Source organism: Toxorhynchites rutilus, unplaced genomic scaffold (genome assembly GCF_029784135.1).
Source record: "Toxorhynchites rutilus septentrionalis strain SRP unplaced genomic scaffold, ASM2978413v1 HiC_scaffold_198, whole genome shotgun sequence".
Taxonomy (NCBI): Eukaryota; Metazoa; Arthropoda; class Insecta; order Diptera; family Culicidae; genus Toxorhynchites; species Toxorhynchites rutilus.
In genome coordinates, this window is record NW_026599760.1 from 4,857 (window position 1) to 25,000 (window position 20,144).

At 40.3% G+C, this 20,144-nt stretch overlaps 1 protein-coding gene across 3 annotated transcripts; it reads left to right on the forward strand.

Annotated features, from left to right (window-relative positions):
• The first annotated feature begins 3,019 nt into the window (after positions 1-3,019).
• Positions 3,020-17,765, forward strand: LOC129781731 (stress-activated protein kinase JNK-like). Of its 3 annotated transcripts, XM_055789310.1 has the most exons (5): positions 3,020-3,432; positions 7,611-7,702; positions 10,546-10,685; positions 10,748-10,877; positions 16,760-17,765. In XM_055789310.1, the coding sequence occupies exons 3-5, from the start codon at positions 10,561-10,563 to the stop codon at positions 17,636-17,638; spliced, it is 1,134 nt and encodes a 377-aa protein (XP_055645285.1). In that variant the 5' UTR covers positions 3,020-3,432; positions 7,611-7,702; positions 10,546-10,560; the 3' UTR covers positions 17,639-17,765. The 3 variants fall into 3 exon arrangements, with proteins under 3 accessions (XP_055645285.1, XP_055645286.1, XP_055645284.1); XM_055789311.1 differs by lacking the exon at positions 7,611-7,702 and having other exon boundaries at positions 10,535-10,685; XM_055789309.1 differs by lacking the exon at positions 7,611-7,702.
• Positions 17,766-20,144: the final 2,379 nt, after the last annotated feature.

Genomic DNA, 20,144 nt, shown 5'->3' on the forward strand with positions numbered 1-20,144 from the left:
CCCGTTTTAACCACATTTGCCCTTCGCGATGTTGTACTGGGGTTTCCCAAATACCAGCCCAGAAATTCGTCACATCGCTAATATCTGGCAAACCTTCGCGGTAGTCGGGCTTCCCGTCGCTAATGTGGTCGTAGAACGCTTTTTCGTTATCTCTGAACATCCGATTTTGCTCCTGGCGCTTTGCAGAGTCAGAGTAACGATTCAGCCGTTTAGTTAGGACGCTCAATTGCTGTACCAATGTGTCGAGTTTTTTTTTTTTTTTTTGGCAGACTTATCTCACTAGGCGAACCTAGCCAGAATTTTCACCTGCCCCCGGGTTTTTTTTCGACGTAGGACTACGTCTTTCATTTCTATACCGGGGTGTAAAATCAAAGTTTCGAAAACGAAAGCGTTACGCCGGAGACCGAGATTTTGAGCGTTAATAGCTAACTTCATTCGAAAGATAAAATGTCTACGCGTTCTATACTTGTTACTTTCTGATCCAAAAACTTGTTTCAATAGTCTTGAAATTGCTTTCAAAACAGGCTATTGAAATCACCAATCGGTATATAAGCGAGCGCCGCTCGGAAATCCACTCAGTTCAAATTGAACAGCGATTGGAGCATGTTGTCGCTGTTGTGGTGAAGCTCTTCGTTTATCATGAAAGCGCGGATGAACGGTGTCACCAAGAGCCTGTTTGTGCACCTTAGGCCAGAAGGGAATCCATCAGGAGGTGAGTGATGCCACAAACGGTTCCCCGGGAAGATCTCGAAGCAGCCGCTACACACACACACACATACACGTGCGGAATTCTTTCCGTTTGGATGCCATTCAGCATCGAGAAAGATCCGGAAAATAATCTGCCAGTTCCTCTGGGAATTTAAAAACACATTCATGTAAAAGAGTTTATTTGAATGTTTTCTATCCATGTAACACTGTGACCAAATATGTTTCAATCAAATGCTATTAACAGATGGTTATCGAGTTAGCATTAACCACTGGTGGGCTTCCAGTATCGAGGAAAATGTGGAAATATCTAATCGTTACTGAAAATAATCTGCCAGTTCCTCTGGGAATTTAAAATTACATTCATATGAAAGAGTTTATTTTAATGTTTTCTATCCATGTAACACTGTGACCAAATACATTAGGTTTTGTGATTTTTCAATCAATCGCAATCAACAGGATAGCTTCTGACGATTATTCTTCCCCATCAGTAGGATATTTCCGTATCCAATATTGGATGCATAAAACCTTGTGCCTCCAACGTAACGCTCTCGTTTTCGAAGTCTCCCAAATATTCATTCATTCAGAATGAATTCAGATTCAACTTCATACAAATGATCTCTAAATCAACGATAGTCCTACGTCACCCTTGCGGTTATACCATAGATATAACCCACTTCCTGTTTTTTTTTCTACTTAGCGAACGATCATGAGCTCATAACTCAGGACCCCTCAACTGACCATCTTTGTGTGTTATTCTAGCTACCATGTCCACGCAACAATCATCATGTGAGGGTAATCCCAGTCCCTTACCGCTCGCATTTTTGCTCTGCTGCATCGGTAATTGGCATTATTAATAACGCAACAAAAGAAAGCCTCATATCAACAGTCCCGCTGTGAACAGCCCATCTGTGAACATTCGAACAATAGCAATATTCTTACGCCGAAAAAAGGCGACATGTGTTGTGCATCGATAGAATTAGGAATTCTCTTAAGCCTAAACGGCTACTGTGTTATAGATAAAACAAATGTTTGTCGATAGATAGCGATACTCTTACGCCTCAAAATGGTAACAGTGTAATATACAACAAAAGTTATCTTGAGATAAAAAATGTACACGAATAAATTCTGCTCTGTTAGAGCTGAATTGCTAAATGAGCCTAATAAAATAAAACTGGTTGGGATATATATATATATATATATTTTTATCTCGGCATTTAGTAATGCACCGTGTTGAGAGAAATCAAGCCCACCGAAACGCGATACTCATTCGACACTCGACACCCGACATTGAACAAAATCACAACTATCGGGCAACATTGAATCTGCAGATCATCTGTGAAGTGCTACTTACAACGAAGCATTCCAGACGGCTTTTTCAAAGCACTTCTTCAAGCTCAAAAACCAAGTAGAGTTGAAACTAGAACACCGCGAAACCGTTTTCCGCGAGAAAAGAAAACTAATGAAAGAAAAGCTCAAGACAGGAGAAAAGTAAGAAAAAGAATTTGTAACTACCTATTACATGTGCAATAATTTGAATAATTTCAATAAATAACGTTTATCTTCTCCGTTTTTCCATCAGATCGCATCCGCGAAATATGAATATATGAACAGCAAAAGTTATGCAATGTATCGCCTTCAATAAAACAGTGGAACAGATTTAAAAACGAAACCAACATAAGGCGTATTAACCTAGTCCACAATCCACGGAGAATAGACAATATCTTTATGGGCTCACGCATCCACACGATCGAGAACGACAACAAGATCTGGGTCTGCAAGAACCAGTTTTACGAGACTTCTAACACATTTTCGTTACACCCCCAAAGGTGCGCGCTGATTCTTTGCTGTAATGATTCAACGCGACGCGCCACAACAAAACTGCTGAGAGAATAGAGAAAGAACACCCAATCAATTGATCCCAGCCTGCAGAGAGAGAGTAGCAGCATCGACTGAGAGGAGCAGATCACATCGCAATCCCATCGGTGGCGTGAATAATGGTAGCTATAATCAGAGAGCTGACTCAATCATTCGCAAGAACTAGCATCCTCCCTTCGATTCGGGACAATCATCAAGCTCTCCCCCCTCAGGGTTGACTAGCTTAAAACATAACTGTAATCTTAGTACTCGTTTGCAAAAACCTACGCCAACTCCGTTTGCGCCCAACCAATGCTAATCAGATGTGGGGAGAGGATGAGAAATTCGCGACCATGCCTTACGACCGCCGCTCCAGTTGCGCCTCAAGCTCAGAAAGCTGCCGCTCGCGAGTGGCAGTCTCAAGTCACAAGGCACACGGCTCCTTCGCCTGTGATAGACAACACAGCAGCAGACTTATGATTCATCGCATAAAAACTCACGTTCGGTAGTTCTGCCGGCAGCCCTCTGGAGTGTCTCTTCGCGGCGCGGCCAGTCTTCAGTGGTGATCCAGTTCGAGCGGACGCGCATCCTTACACGCGTGGAAGTGAAGTTTGAAAGTTTGAGTCGGATTCGATCAAGTTCGAAATAGGACAGGTTTTTCGCTATTTTTTTCCGCGTTCAATTCGATATGAGTGACAAATTTGGAGGTGTATCAGAATAAACTGTGTGCCGATTAGCGCGGCGCTCTGCGAAAATAAGCGGACCGGGCGGATTTGCTTTGTTCGATGAGCGGTGGACATATTAATTTGAATACAAATTAGCCAACGGGACGAGCCAACCGGGAGGAAGGAGAGCGCAATCTGGGCTGAGGTGAGTGATCTTAGTCATATCTTTGCTAGATGCGCTAGGCGCGTTGTCTTGCGCAAAAAATCTTGTGTGTGATAGATGCGTGTGAATTGATTACTCATCGACGCGTTTACTTCTCAATCCAGATTGCGTTGAAAATAGTGAACATGTCGAGTGTGATCAAAATTGACCCCCCATTTCCGGTGGCCTCTGCTAATTGATGATATCACACATCTGTCACAGAAGTCCCCAAGTGTTGTAATTCATTTGCACAGATAGCACCGATTGTTTGAGATCTTATTCAAATCGTAGGGAAGCAGGTCAGTGGTGACATCATAGGCGCGAACGCGTTGAGCGCGATAAGAAGGCGGTTGAAAAGGGAAATTGAGTAATATCCATGTGAAGCTCGGAAATACCAGAGCGAAAGCGGATAACACAACAACCGATCGCACGTCACCACGATCGCTGGCACAACCCATGACGTCGATCGATTGTTTTTCGATGACGATTACACGCATTCGCGGCTGATATACGCTACTCGAAACGTGAGCATAAGTGGGTTTAATGTACTAGAGAGAGAGAGAGAGAGTGCACGAGTAGGTCTCTCACCCTTATATGATGAAAGAAGGAGAGTGAGAATCTCGTAGGCTGACTTAATCACGTGCGCCGATGTAAACAAACAGAGAAGCAGGTTGCGTAGGAGAATTTGAGAGTTTTGTATGTAAACAATGTTTTCGTTTGACCAACCTACCTACCGATCACTGATGATCACACATACACACCGTCACCGTCCCGTAAACTATTCTCTTGAACTTATTTTGCCGACGTCAAAACTGCCGGTGATGGTGTATGTGAATGCTACCATACGATTTCCATGGGAGAATATTTGAAGTTTCATTTCTTTACGTTGACTTGACGGTGACGGGACGTTGTATGTGTAGCGCACTTAATTTGGAAATAAGACACAAAGACTAAAGTGATATAATCCAGAAAATCCAGCGTGATAGAGCCATTTATACTCACTTTAGCAAATTATTAGTGTACCCGAATTTAAGTAGTTGACACATGATCAACAAGTGTAAGCGAAAAAATGGCTTCTACACAGTAAACGATTCTAATCAATGTTTACTGTTTCATTATATGCATAAAATTATATTACCCCTGAAACCGAGGTGATTGGCCCCAACCTAGCGATGGGCGAGCGCTCACGAGCCGCCCATTTGAGCAGGTTCGTCAGATCCTCGGTTTTTTACAAATGAACCACAAATGAAAAAAAGAACCGCGGTTTAATAGAGTCTCGGTTCAAAAAAGTTCCGCGGTTCAAAAAAGAGCCGCTTTTCGAAAAAGTCTCTGCTCAAAAAAGAGGCGCGGTTCAATGTCTTGGCCCAAAAAAAAGCCGCGGTTGAAAAAAGAGCCACTTTTTCAAAGAGTGTCGGCTTAAAAAAAGAGCCGCTTTTCGAAAGAGTCTCGGCTAAAAAAAAGCCGCCGTTCAAAAGAGTCTCGGCTCAAAAAAGATCAGCGATTCAAAAAAGAGCCGCTCCAATGAGCCGGCTCGTTACAATGAACGAGCGGCTCTGAACCGCTCACTGAAGTGAACCGTTTTGCCCGTCTCATCCCAACCCTTACCTTATTTCATGCATAATTCACGTAATACTAAGCAGACAACGGAAATTGATTTGAGTCATAAGAGTAACGGGTGACAACTAAAAAATGTGATTTATTCTTGAACTGCCCGCACCGGTACTTTCGCGTTTGGAGCAAGCAGATGTCGCCGAAAACTACCCCCAATCGCTCGAAGCAGCGCTGCCGGAAGAGCAATACTTATTGTTTTCATTGTTCTTATGGACGACTATTGGAACACGATTAAAAAGCCCTCAACAGCGTAGCGAAGAATAACCTAGGTCACGTGGAACGAAGACGATGGGACGAATGGTTCGATGATGAGTGTAAGAAGGTTTTGAACGACAAAAACGCTGCACTGGAACTAGTACCTCGTCAAGTTACCCGCCAGAACGTGGAACGATATAAACCAACCAACCAAACTGATTGAGATTACGATGGGTACAATACAGTGCTATGTGAGAATACTTATAGGGTGTATCATATGGTTCATTCGAATCTCACAGAGGTCTTCGGCAAGGTGAAGACCTTTATTGTCTGCTATTGAATATTGCTATACTGCTATACGAACGACGTTTAATTTGCGTGATACAATTTTTAAACAGTCCAAGCGTGATGACGTAGACATTGTTGGCAAAACATTTGAGACGATACCAGAACATTACACCAGAATTAAACATGAACCAGAAAGAATTTGACTATGAGTTAATGCGTCAATACGTGATCGACGTGATCTTGAGGTCAGATAAACATAACAATAAATGTGTGGGATGTTCCCCGTACAAAATGCTCATAAGAGCGGTTATCCTCGTATATACAGTAATCGTTCGCTAACTGGTCCTGGTTTAACTGGTCTACTTTTTAACTGGGCGAACGTTAACTGGTCCTTGGACCAGTTAAAACGCAGAGTTTCGTGAACAATCGACGCCATATTCAAATGGAAGATTCGCTGTGAGGGGCATTCGAATGTAATTTAAAATGTTATGAAAATTGACATTATTTTCGCATGACAAAAACATTGATTAAATTACAGAACAATAATTTACTCGAATTATAATTCATACCTGTTGTTGCACTCAATGCGAAACTTCAATTGGAATCCTTTTGTTTATCCAATTTCATGATCAACGCGAAACAAACAATTCATTGAAGTTCCCCTCGATTTTATTTGACGTTTAACATGCCGGACCAGTTAAAACGCGAATGTCGATAACTAGTCTTCCCTTTTCGCCCAGTTAGTGAATGTTTACTGTATTATATTATACAGTCAACTCTCCCTAACTCGATATCCAAGGGGACCATCGAGTTAGGGAGGTTTCGAGATACAGAACTTTTTTTTTCATAACTTTTTTATATCATAAATTGCAATTATATTATATTAGGGTAAGTGTCCCAATCATTGTAAGAATTTGAATTTTTGAGTCATCCCCTTAAAGTCAGAAAGTAACCTTTCTTACATGGAAACAATTTTTTTCCGGAATCTCACAGGAGATTCTTATTTGATTATATTTTATGAAAAAAAATCCTCTTACGCATATATTCGAATTTCAACGATGACAGAGTTATCGAACTTTTTTGTTTCGGACTCTGTTGCGTCAAACTGGCTCTACATTGAAAAGTACACTACGTAAGCCGATTCTGTTGCTTTCATTCGAAAGATGAGAAAAATTGGTATAGGATATAGTAATCGAACATCTAAATCAGTGGATTTAAATATCATTTTGGAAGTGGAAAATTTATAAGTTAGTAATTTTTAATGTGTAATAATTAATTTTATCCCAAAATTCATTCTAAACTTAATTGTTTCTATCAATCAAGTTAAAGCTCTCTAACCACTCGACAATTTATTCTTTGACACCCAACTTCTATCTCTCTTAATTTCGATGCAATATCGATGTAAACAATTCCTGGTGAAAATTCAAGCAAAATCTTCAAAAATCGGTATTTTTAACCCTCTGTACTTATAGAAGCCACTTAAATTTCACTTTGGCGTTGAAAGGTTACATTTTTTCTTGAAATAAGTTATAATTGAATTATAAAAAAAACACTTTTTTTTCAAACTGCATATAATCGAGTCCGACATGTATAAGGAACTAGGTTAACGGAGAAAATATTGATTAAATATGTTATTCAAACTAAATTGTAACGATCACGCAGGAACTGTTCAATCACAAAGGAATATTCAAATAGTTTCACAGGAACATTTTCAATTGATTTCATTATTCCGGACATATTCTTCAGGTTTCATTGACCGTTCGAGAGTGTAATTTCGACACAATCATCTGAACCTTCCTGAATATTTTCCAACTCGATAGGACTATAGCCTTTTTCTCAGCTTTTTCAACACTTTGCAGTATATCGGTATCTGACATCAGGTCACAGCAAATCACGGGTCCTTTTCGCACTAATCAGTTCCAGAATTAATACCTTTTCATTTTCTTTGGAAAATTTTTCGTCAAGTTGCATGATCCATTTCTCGAAAAGCATTAGGGCCATCCAGGCCTTAGTGTTGCTCTTGTTTATCACTGGTAATGGCTTCTTCTTTTTGAAACATCGTGGGTTTTTACTCTTTCCATTTCCAGTTCCGTCCATGTTGGTTGTGCTTTAAAGTTGAGAATTCCCAGTTTCTGGACAAATTCGCAAGCCTTCTTCCGAAGAATAGAAGCTGATAGAGGTAAATTATTCTCTTTGGCTTGATAAGACAAAAAATCCTTTGACCGCTCTGTGGTATTTCCAAGGATTGGTTATATTTTATATCACAAAACACGACACTTTATTATTTTACAGGTTCATCTTTATTCACGTCTAGCTTACTCTCTCAACTACACTCACACACACTGAGCTCCTCGTCATGCACACTAAACTCAGAATGCCACATCCTCCCCATCACCAAAAGTATTAGTGCTTTAAGATATAGTTTTAAAACTACATAAACTTCTACGATTCATTTTGTAAAGTGTTGAGATATCTCTGCGGTGGCCTGATTTCTCGAGTGTCACGACGTTTAGCTATTGGCTGTTCATCGATATCTGCATCGTTGGGGTAAGCTTCTGTTGCTATCGGCTGCGGATTGTCAACGTTGTTGTTCGGTGCATCACATGCAGGAGACTCAGCTTCCGAAGAATCCTGGGGTTCCATTACTTCCTCCGGCACGGCTAAAAAAAATAAACAGAGAAGCAGAAAACCAAAAAGAAAACAGAAAAGAGAAAACAAATACATTGTTCCTATATGATGTCTAGGAATAAAAATTTTATGATGAAAATAACTTACTCCTCTGAGGTTCTGTAAATTTCGTCAAAAACTTCACGTTACGATCAAACACCTTTTGTGTGGATAGGTCCTTGACTGTCACACGACCAGCACCGGAAATTGCGATTACTTCATGAAGAGCATTCTTGTGTTGTATATCGGCTTTGGTGCGTTTATCCTGTTTGACCAACACCGTATCGCCCACTTGTATGCTTAACTCAGAAGCCTTACGCCTTACATCTTCTCTTATATTGCGGTTGAACTTGGCGGATTGGTCTCTGTCCCGCAGTTCTTCATCCAAAATTTGCTGATAATCTGTTCGAATATCCGGTAGCAAACCTCTCACCGTTCGTCCGAACATCAATTCAGCTGGTGGCACTTTTGTAACATGATGGGGCCATGTATTATAAGCTGCCACGTATTCGGCTAATGCACCCTTCCAATTTTTCTTTCCCAATCTCGCAATGGCGGTTATCTTGTTGATACCCTGCATGCTTCTTTCAACTAAGCCATTCTCTGTTGGGTTTAATGGAGTGCTGTGAATAAGTTTTACCCCCCAAACATCTCGCAGCCATGTTTTGAAATCGGTGCTGTTAAAAGGTGGACCATTGTCTGCCTTCATGGTTTTGGGTATATAGTATGTATTGAAGATTCGTCTTAGTGCATTCTTGACTGCTTCCGTATCTGTCTTATCCATGGGTAACGCTACCAAAAACCGAGAGTAGTTGTCAGTGAGAACAAGAGCCTTCCAATTGTTTATGTCAGACGCAGTAGAAAAGTCCATAGAGACATAGTCCCACGGATTCTTTGGCAGTTCCGTCAAAGTGATTGGTACTGGGTTATTTGTTGCAGTTACCAATTGACACTCCGGGCAGCTTCGAACAAAATCTTCAACCTCTCGATCCATGCTCGGCCACCATAAGCCTTGTCGTAGGAAGGAAATCCAATTATTTTTCTAAGACTCTTTCATAGATCACTTTTTTATAGGAATTATTATTAAAAAAAATATAAAAAAGGGTCAAACATATACTTTCAATATGTGAGTCTAATAAAATTTTCGGAAAACTAAGTAAGTTGCTTAATTAGGTAAGGTCTTCACGCCCAGAACGTTTCATTGAGTTCTGAGAGGGTCATGCCAATCCCATAGACGAGTTGGCGCGAAATGGATCTTTAGCAACTTACAAGCAATGTTAGAAACCTTGAAAAATATTCGACTTCAGAGGAAATAAAGGGCGAACACGAAATTATTGCGACACCGAAAATGTCATGCCAATTTTTTTATAATGTTTAGAATCAAACCAAAATTTTAGGGTAGTTTTATACATATATTTACTTAAAAAATCAAAAGAAAAGTTAATCGATGGAGCCTTGAGTGTAAAATTGAACGCATTTTCGCTCGATGCCCTCCATCAAAGTCTTTACAGTGTCATCCGGTACCAGTTTCTCAGTTTTCTTTCCATTTTCTTAACATGTCCTTCTCGTACTTGACTGTCTTCTTGCTCTTCCGAAGTTCCCGCTCCATTATTGCCCAGTACTGCTTCACCGGGCGCAGCTTCGGACAGTTTGGCGGGTTCATGTCCTTTGGAACCAAATGGACAGAATTGGCCTCATACCACTCCAGGACACTTTTAGAATAGTGGCATGATGCCAAATCTGGCCAAAATAGCGGAGCTTCGTCGTGCTGTTGCAAAAACGGCAAAAAGCGCTTCTCGAGGCTGTGCCCTTTGTCACGAAAGGCTCACTCCTCAGTCCGCAAGAGCAGATGGCCTGCCAAACGAGATATTTGGAGGCGAATTTCGACATTTTCTTCTTCTTAAATTTGTCGTCCACATCGAACTTTCTCTTGCCGGTGAAAAACTCCAGCATGTAGACAATACACATCAATGAGAAAGTGTGCAAAATTTTGTTGATTTTTACCCAATGGTAAAAAAGTTATGCCCTGTTGAATGTGTCGCAATAATTTCGTGTTCGCCGTTTAGAAAAAACGAAGAGATTTTAGTATGTAACTAATAGATTAGTTTATTATTAACAATCTTATATACTCTGAAACACTCCAAATCAGCAATCATTACGATTCAGCCACAATCGCATGAGATTTTTAGGCAAACCGATTGAATGGACCAAGTACATGAATATCACATTAGTTTCCTTAATTTCCCTAGCTTAACTCAAGAAGAGATTAGAGCTTGCAACCTACGATTAAAAAAAATACATATAAATTTTCGGCATCGTGAAACGTTGACCCTCTAGAGCACAGTCCTCTTTCAGGTTCTTCAGTTTGAAATGGACCCGCATCCCTCGCAACCCACAGAACCCAACCTGTCCTCTGATGGCAATACAGAGTTCACAGTCCCCGGCAGGTTCCAAAATTTGTTCCCTATCGGTATTGGCGCTCAGGGTGCCGTGTGGTAAGTGATAGTTAATTCTTCATTTTGTTCATTCGTTCATTTGTTTGCTTTATATTCGACAGTGCCGCACTCGACACGGTAACGGGCATGCCGGTGGCAATTAAGAAACTGTCCCGACCATTCCAGGATGTAACACATGCCAAGCGAGCCTATCGTGAGATCAAGTTGATGCGCTTAGTGGATCATCCTTTCGTAAGTACATGTTGTGTAATTTATTTCCCCTGATGTATTTCATCAAAGTCAAAATCATAACAAATACTAGAGGTGGGTTATATATGTATGACCTAGGACTACCTTTGGCTTAATGGTCATTTGTTTCAAGTTACATCTAAATCAATTCATATATTTGGAGAATTTTTTGGACGTTCTTCTTGTAAGCAGGGTTCAACATTTTCGAAAACGAAACAAAAAATCAACTCTCCTCTTAGTCGCTTCGCTTCGAGCTGGACTACATCCATAAACGTCCTCCTCTCTCTTGCTACCGAGTCACAATGCACGCATTCGCTGCGTTCCATGACTGGTTTATCAGTTGTCCTCGCCCTTAACGCTCGTCGATTCAGTTCTACTTGAAACAAATGGTTATCTGATTGGCGTGGCGAATGAATACAAATCTGCATCTCCATTCAATCTGACTTCACTCCATCTCTACTACTCCACCCCGACATGTACCCCGTTGTCCGCGTAGATAATCTTATTTTAACGTCCACTTAAAGTAAAACGAAAACTTCATTTCTGATGCAAAAAAATTGTCATACCAATAATGGGTGGCTCCATTGTTTACCCACAGTGAACTCATCCGCAATTCGCAAATGAGCCATCGCATTTCAATATGCCATAAAGTTCATTTGACGGTGAAAAATTAAATGAACAAGCTCCATCGAAGAGCAGATAGCAACGAAAGCGCCCGAATTACTTTTGAATTATATCGATAAAGAAGCTGCCTCAGATCAATATGGCTTTGCCTAGCCCTGCCAAAAAGTGTGTGAGTGGATGAGTGTACGTGTTGAATTATAATTGGCATAGGGAAGTACATAAAAATTCGACTCTTTTGAACTGACTAGTGGTCCTGAAAAGGATCGATGGATGGCTTTGTAGAAACAAATGAACATGGTTAATTTTTTCTTGTTCTCGTGAGAACAGTACACTATATATATATATATATATATATATATATATATATATATATATATATATATATATATATATATATATATATATATATATATATATATATATATATATATATATATATATATATATATATATATATATATATATATATATATATATATATATATATATATATATATATATATATATATATATATATATATATATATATATATATATATATATATATATATATATATATCGTGTATAATCTTTGTCAATGTGTAAAATGAACAACCCTTACGTGCGATTCAATCGTACACAAACACTCTGCATCTAACAGTATGAAACCAACGATGTACAGAACCTATGTGAGCAATCTACACAAAACTTTGGTGAACATTCAACACTGACACTGTTGCTTTTATCAAACAATGCGGTTTCTTTTATATAGTGAAATATTCTCTATACACTGGTAGAAATATATATAACGCCATCCCTGTTATAGTGCTTTTTTGCAAAGTTCTCGATCAAAGATATTTTGTTATTGTAGTTTTAGAATCTTAGAACGATTACCTATCATTTGGTTCCTGTTGAGCAATTGAATTATAGGGCTATACATGAAGTGTTGGTTTATTTCGTTATTTTGAGGTGGAAATAAATATAACACCACTTTGAAAATAAGTATTTATTCACTTTAGTCTAAAATCGAAACAAATGTAATTAGTAGTGTGTTGCTTCGCCTTTCTTCACAATAACCTCTTGCAGCCTCCTTGGCATAGACTGAATGAGGGATTTTACCGTGTTCGGAGTAATTTTAGCCCACTCGTTGATGATAGTTTTTTCAGCTGTCCAGCAGTTTAAAATTTCTTGTCCTGTGCAAATACATTTGCTGACAAAATTCCTCAAGCATTCTCAATGGGATTTAAGTCCGGACTACACGGTGGCCAATCAAGGGCAGGAATGTTATGGGCCGTTAGAAAGTTTTTGGTGTTACTTGCTGCATGACTTGAAGCGTTATCTTGCTGAAAAATTGCATTTTTGTCCATAACGTCTTCCTGTACACAGTACTTCTCGGGATTCATTCTTGTTGATATGAAGCAGATTGGAGTTTTCCCAGCGTCACTGATGCCTGCCCAAACCATTACGGTTCCTCCTCCGAAGTTGCGCGATTATCTTGTTGGTTTTTTCTTCCATTTATCTTGCCAACAGTCAGCAGAACCGTCAGGACCGTTCAAATTAAACTTTTTCTCATCGCTGAAAACCACTCTAGACCACTCTTCATACCAGAATTGGAATTTCTCGGCGAAATTCAGTCGTGCCTTCTTATGCCGGGGAAGTAGTCGCGGTACAGGTACGGATTTCCTGTATGAAAGGTTTGCGTCGGTGCTTAGAACTTGACGGATACGACGACTGGTTACTGGAATATCCATTTCAGCTTTTATTTTTGCTGATGAAAGCTTAGACTCAACAGCGAGGCGCTTGATATGTCGTTTGTCCCTATCTGTAAGCGAGGACGTCATCCGGGACGCTTCTTTGTGGCGTACTGAGCACCCAACCGGATATAGTTTGTCACAGCATCTCTGCTCCTTTCAATTCTACACGCTATCTCGCGGAGAGAAAATCCTTCCTCCTTCAAAACATCGATTTTACCACGCTCCTTCTCCGTTAAAATCGTTCCCTTCGGCATGGTCCTTGAAAATTGGAAAAATATATTACTTAAAATGTGCCTATGCTTTTTTCAATTTGCCAACAACCTTTAATTGACTTGACTCCCAGTTATTTTCGAATTACACTAACGTTAAGCATAAGTAAACGAGCTAAGCTAAGTAAACGACATGGTGGCGTTATAAATATTTCCATCTCAAAATACACAAAACAAGTGCTCTTTGCTCACACACACAGTTAAAGTTCAAAAGGTTTCCATTATTTGGCTGTGTATACTAGTGTGCGTACAATAATAAACCTACGGCATTGACAGTTACACTGATGCAAAAGCTAACATAAAAAAATATTGTGGCGTTATATATATTTCCACCAGTGTATACAACATTTCGTATTCTCCGCTATAAAATCCATCGGCAGTAGAATAGAAATGGAGATGGTGGTTTGACGAGCGAGTGAGAACATTCTACATCAGCTTCATAATTATAACTAAATGGATTCCCAGTTCAGTTCTTGTTTTTAAGGGACTTTAAACTAAAGGCCATTCATCTCTTAAATTGGTTTCCGAGCGGGCCCTCGCTTGTATACAGATTTATGTGTTTTCAATAGTCTGTTTTCGAAACTATTTTTATACTATTGATACAAGTTTATCGAGTCAATAAGTAGCAAGCACATACAGGAATTTACGCGGTTTTTCACGTGAGTTTCGGAATTTACGCGGATTTTGGAATTTACGCGGTTTCTTTACGTGGCACGTATCAACCGCCTAAAATGTAACTCCAGTATAAACAGATTTATTGTGCAGATTTCTTAATTTACGCGGCACGTATCCCCTGGGTAAAAAGCGACTCCAGTGCATCTCTTAGACATTTTATCTTTCGAATAAAATGGCTGCCATACCACTTCGTTGAACAGGAAAAATTAATTATCGTCCAAAGTAGGAAACGATTCCTCCTCGGAAATATCCAGCACTAATAACCGGAGACACCAAGACACTACACCTAGGGCTGTCAATTTAAATAACTGGTATATCCAACTAGTTTTCCTCCAACGCTACCAAAACATAATTCCCAAAGAAACAATTCACAAATTATATCATGCAAGACCTTCCGCAGAACGGCAACAGAAAATCAGAAATCGGCTGTGTTGCTACTGGAACGAATTTTCACCTAGAAGCTCTCCGCCGACAAACAAATAATAAAAACTAATTTGCTGAATTTTCTAATATAGAACTATCAAGTTCGAAATATTCTTGAACTCACATTTGTGAGTAACATGATTTTGTTTCACGAATAACGTACAATATGTTTTCGTCGTTCTTGTTTTGATTTGCTCGATCTTGCATATTTTTATTTGAATTAAAATATTCACCTTGGGTCTAACCCTTCAAACTCTGGATACTCTTGCGACATTTCTACTTCGCTTTATAGTATTTCTAGAACTACGCAGATGAATACTTGTCATCGATTTATTTATATTTTTTTCTGATGCTCAACTGATGTGTGTGTAACAACAATAACTGGAGAACGAAATTTTGAAACATCAAAATGTTTTTGAACATCTCCAACGGAATTATTGGCTACAGGCCATTGCAAATCTTGAACATATTTGCATAAATATTGGCTCCAAATAATAAACAATGCGTGAACCCTGAGCGCGAGCCTAGCTTTATACTATCTACGCACATAATTAGCACCTATTTTCATTTAACCCCCATATAGTCCGGTTAGACGTAATCCTACGTCATAATATTCTTTGACACGTTGACTGCCACGTCAGTCACCGGTGACTGACAATATAACATATGATAATAAAGGTAACTAATATAAGCATATACAGGGTGACAAAAAAGTCCGGTCACACTTTTTTGGGGTCGCCTGTAGCCTACAAGTTGCATCTCTCTGGTGCCATCTATATGTCAAATGAAAGGGCTAACTTTGCTGCCCAAAGTGGCAGAGTTTCGTTTCTGTGCAGTTTGTTTACATTGAGTTGTGAGTCATGGCAGAGTTAAGAGCAGCTGTTATCGCTGAATATGTGAAAGGGTACAAACCCGGACACATATTCAAACACCTAAAATCGCTCGGAATCAACCGGAAATTCGTGTACCGGACCATAAATCGGTACCTAGAGACCGGAGGCACCGAGGACAAGGCACGATATGGACGACCAAGGTCTGTGAGAACTCCAAGGCTGAAAAAGATTATACGAGACCGGATTCGCCGGAATCCCGCCCAATCTGCACGGAAGCTGGCCAGGAACCTTAAAATGAACCGAGAATCAATCCGCCTGCTTCTGCGCAAGGATTTAAAACTTACACCGTTCAAAAAACAGGTGGTTCATGGGGTTACCAAAGCTACAAAGGAAAAGAGGTACCAACGGTCGCGGGAGTTGCTCGGTTGGCGCGCAGATGACGAGATTATTTTTTCGGACGAGAAGCTGTTCGTTTTGGAGCAAACAGTCAATCGCCAAAATGATCGAGTTTGGAGTGTGAGCCTCCAGCAAGCTCCTGCGGACAAGCTGAACGTTTCCCGGTTCCAAAATAAGACGTCAGTGATGGTTTGGGGAGCCATTTGCAAGAGAGGTAAACTGTCTCTTATTTTTATCGATAAAGGGGTCAAAATTAACGCAGCGTACTACCTGGACACAGTTTTGAAGAAAAATGTTCTGCCTCAAGCTGAACTATTGTTTGAAGACGATTACTACTGCTTCCAGCAAGATGGCGCCCCATCCCACACCGCAAAGGTTGTTCAGGCGTGGTGTGAGGAAAACTTGACCGATTTCATTTCGAAGAATGAATGGCCTCCGTCGTCTCCGGATCTGAATCCACTGGATTATTTCGTGTGGGGATACATGATGTCGAAGCTGAACGACTATAAAATAACAAATTTGGAGCAATTCAAGCGAGTTATCACGAAAATCTGGGACGAGATGCCGATGGAGCACGTGCGCGCCGCTTGCGACGACTTTCCGAGACGTCTGAAGCTGGTTCGATCAGAAAAAGGTGGTGTAATTCCGAGATATCGTCTGTGAAGTATCTTTATGAGTTACTGAATAAAGCTATGAAAGCCAGATTCAGATGTTCTTCTTATTCTTTGAAATATTGAGATTTTCCTGTGTGACCGGACTTTTTTGTCACCCTGTAAGCATTCCCTTTCGAACAAAAGTACCTTCTACTATGATAAGAAATGATGGCCCTAATACGTTTAAAAATTTCCATAGAAACGCTACAAAACCGTGGCATTCAACGTGTTAAACAGTATAAAATGAATGATCTGCAACTAATTATCCCACGATTACAGGTAATAAAACTACTGTACGCCTACTCCCCGCAAACCACACTGGACACATTCCGAGATATTTACCTTTTCACCGAACGCATGGATTCCAACCTGAGCAACGTTATCGGCAACCGATTGGACCACGAGCGGTTGTCGTTCCTGGTGTACCAGATGCTCTGTGGAATAAAGTATCTCCATTCGGCGGGCATCATCCATCGGGACCTCAAACCAACAAACATCGTTGTACGGGCAGACTGTTCGCTTAAGATTCTGGATTTTGGACTCGCTCGCAGTGTTGGTACCAACTTCATGATGACCCAGTACGTGGTAACCCGTTACTATCGAGCGCCGGAAGTTATCCTCAACATGGACTACGATACCAAGGTTGATATTTGGGCAATCGGCTGCATAATGGCGGAATTGATCACCGGTCAGGTGCTGTTTCCCGGCACTGATCATGTGGATCAGTGGAACAAGATAATCGCAACACTTGGAACACCATCCGCGCAGCTTATTGCTCGAACAAATCATTCCGCCCGGAGATACATAGAAACGCTTCCAGTCCATCCAAAGCCCCCGTTCGAGCAACTGTTTCCGGAGTCAGCGTTTTTGGTTTCAGAGGGATCCAGTTCGGCTGTGTTGAACAACTCCAGCGCTCGAAATATGCTGGAACGGATGCTGGAGATTGATCCGTACGAGCGGATATCGGTTGTGGAAGCCCTTGACCACCCGTACGTGAATATGTGGTTCCAGGAGGATGAAGTTAACCGGCCGGCACCGGTGCCCTACGACCATGCTTTGGATGAGCAGGAGCTAAGTATTGACGAGTGGAAGGCTTTGCTGTTCCGAGAGATTCAGGAGATTCAAAGACAAACTTTGGGCATGGTGACCGACAACTGAAACGCGCTTTTTTATCGAACAAGACCTAGCTGTAAGTAGAGCGATATTCTAAATGTTCAGTCTTCCATGTTTTCAAATACGATCTATAAGTACAAATAGGCTAGGAAATAATAGTTATTGCATGATTCACACTCAATCTACTTTTCTTATATCACATTCCCTGGATTGATTGATTGAATTATTAATTTATAGAGGTTTAAACCATTCTGTGGCCATTCACCTCTGAAAGTTTTGTTCACAAATTCGGTTAATTTAACAAACTTTAGTAGTGATTCACAGGGATTGTTCTCTAATCTCAGTTGGTTTCTTATTTTTTGGTTTTCAAGGCATTTCACGAGGAAGTGTTCTACAGTCAATCGTTATCCATAGTATTGACAGTTTGCACTCTCCTCCTCGTTAAGTGCGATTCACATACAACATACACGTCACGTTCACGTCCCGTCACGTCACGATACGTCAATGATTCTACCATGCAATTCTCATGAAAACATTCACATACACCAGCAACGTAACGACCCGTCAGCATACGTTCAACGAAAACGACCGGCAGGGTTTGTAGAAAAGAATAATTGACGGAGACGGACGGCTCGTTTGTCTGGGCTTTGTGTCTCGGCTTTTGTTTTATTCGGTTGTACAGTAATTTACATCTACATCGACATTAAGCTAATTGAACAGATCTGTGATGCAACACGTTTAATTAGACATTTTTACCTCTAGTTGGACATTTTTGTAAACATTGAGTTCGGGGCCCAAATTATGGCCCCACATTGAAAGTCGCCAGCAGTCGCAAATGTCCAATTACTGGTCAAAACCGACTTCAATGCGACATTGAATGGTGCCTCAGCATATCGCTTTATAAGTAACTCACTATACTTTTTATGCCAACATAACTCTTAGCTCCAAATTTCGGAGTGAAAATCATTCGCGACTAGTTGAAAGAATTATTCTATTTATTATTATTGTTGCATAAGGGTCGGACTACGGGGTTTAAGCATTTAAATAATTAAATTCAATGATTCTTATTGAATTTTTCTAAATTTAGAACTGATTCTAGGCATGCTGATTTGAAAGAGGGCATTGCAATTTCAAATTGTTGTAGGTGGCGACACCATGAATAAAATTAAAGAAATCATTCGTTTGGCATTTGACGTGACGGTGCGGGTGGAAGCATTGACTGCATGTGTGAATTGGTGGAGACGTTGACGGAACGTAGACGTTCTTCTCCGTAACGTGCTATGTGAATCGCACATTATTGAGAAGCCACCCAGCCACGATTCTCAGTCTTGTCAAAATAATCTGCTCCTTTCGGTCCTTCCTCGTTCTTGATACCATGTTGCCTCCCTAGTCTCATCCAGCATTTTTCTACTCCACGAAATACCGGCGATTTCACCTTCTCTTTGTATATTAGCTAACGTGTCAGCTACGGTGTTTCCAGAAACATTAGTGTACCCGGGTATCCAACAAACTATTGCGTTAACTCGTCCCATCTCTATTTGGGCTCCTTTTATGGTTGGTGGTATTAGCTTGAATTGCAGAAATACAACTTGTGGAATCTGTGAAGATAACAATTCTGTTTCGGGTCTTTATTGATTTCAGAGCAAGAAGAATAACTCTAGTTGTTGAAACTAATTCATGTGAACGGTAGGGGAGCCGCGGGTAAGACGGACAGTGGGGGTTGATTAGTATAGTTGCATTATGAATTTCCAAATTCTTGTGAATGGAAACCCTTCTACATGCTATTCTATAATATGACAATGAATACTGATCAAAAGTGGAATAGAGAAACAAAAACCGAAAATCGAACATGATTCCGCGTGTGGATATAACTTTTGCGGCTTCGATATTCAGCATTTTGAGTGGTTTAATTGCAAAATTGAATTCGCTGATGGTTATATTTCGGTTTGTGAGTTGACAGAGAAGCGATATTAGGTATGAACGGAAAAGTAAATTTATTCGTAAGTGGTAAATTTAAATTATTGAAATAATTGCACTGGGGGGTGAAATGGACAGTCATATCCATAATCACATCCAATGCATGATGGAAAGTGAAGGGAAGGAAGGAAGGAAGGTCTTGTATTATAGAGACTTTAAACTTTTGCAGTTCATTCGTCTCTAGCCTTGAGAAAGGCCCTTTGAGAACTCTACTCTACTCTATTACTCTACTCCAGCGCTACTACCTCCGCCCTCTTGCCTTGAGAAAGGCACTCGATCCCTCGCCGTCCAGCTCGTCCAGCAACGATGTTGTCCAGTCGGTGTCCACACAAAGAATATGGAAGGGAAGAAGGGATTGAACTCTTTTTTATATTGCTTTCTCTTTTTGTTCTATTTCAGTTACTGGACGTACAAACACTGGGAGAGAGTGAAATTATTCCTCTCGCGAGCGATAAACCTCTACGCTTCGTATATTATGAACCTGTCCATATCCCTCCCACTACATGTCCATTATACCCACACAGATAAAAATGTTGTACTTTTAGGCTTGTTTTAATTTCAGTAAAAAACATGG

Bases quoted from the DNA above. Each gene is read 5' to 3' on its own strand.
- LOC129781731 (XM_055789310.1), top strand. From the start codon at position 10,561: ATGGACCCGCATCCCTCGCAACCCACAGAACCCAACCTGTCCTCTGAT. The intron at 10,686-10,747 runs GTAAGTGATAGT...TATATTCGACAG, and splicing joins GGCGCTCAGGGTGCCGTGTG to TGCCGCACTCGACACGGTAA. The intron at 10,878-16,759 runs GTAAGTACATGT...CCACGATTACAG, and splicing joins GCTTAGTGGATCATCCTTTC to GTAATAAAACTACTGTACGC.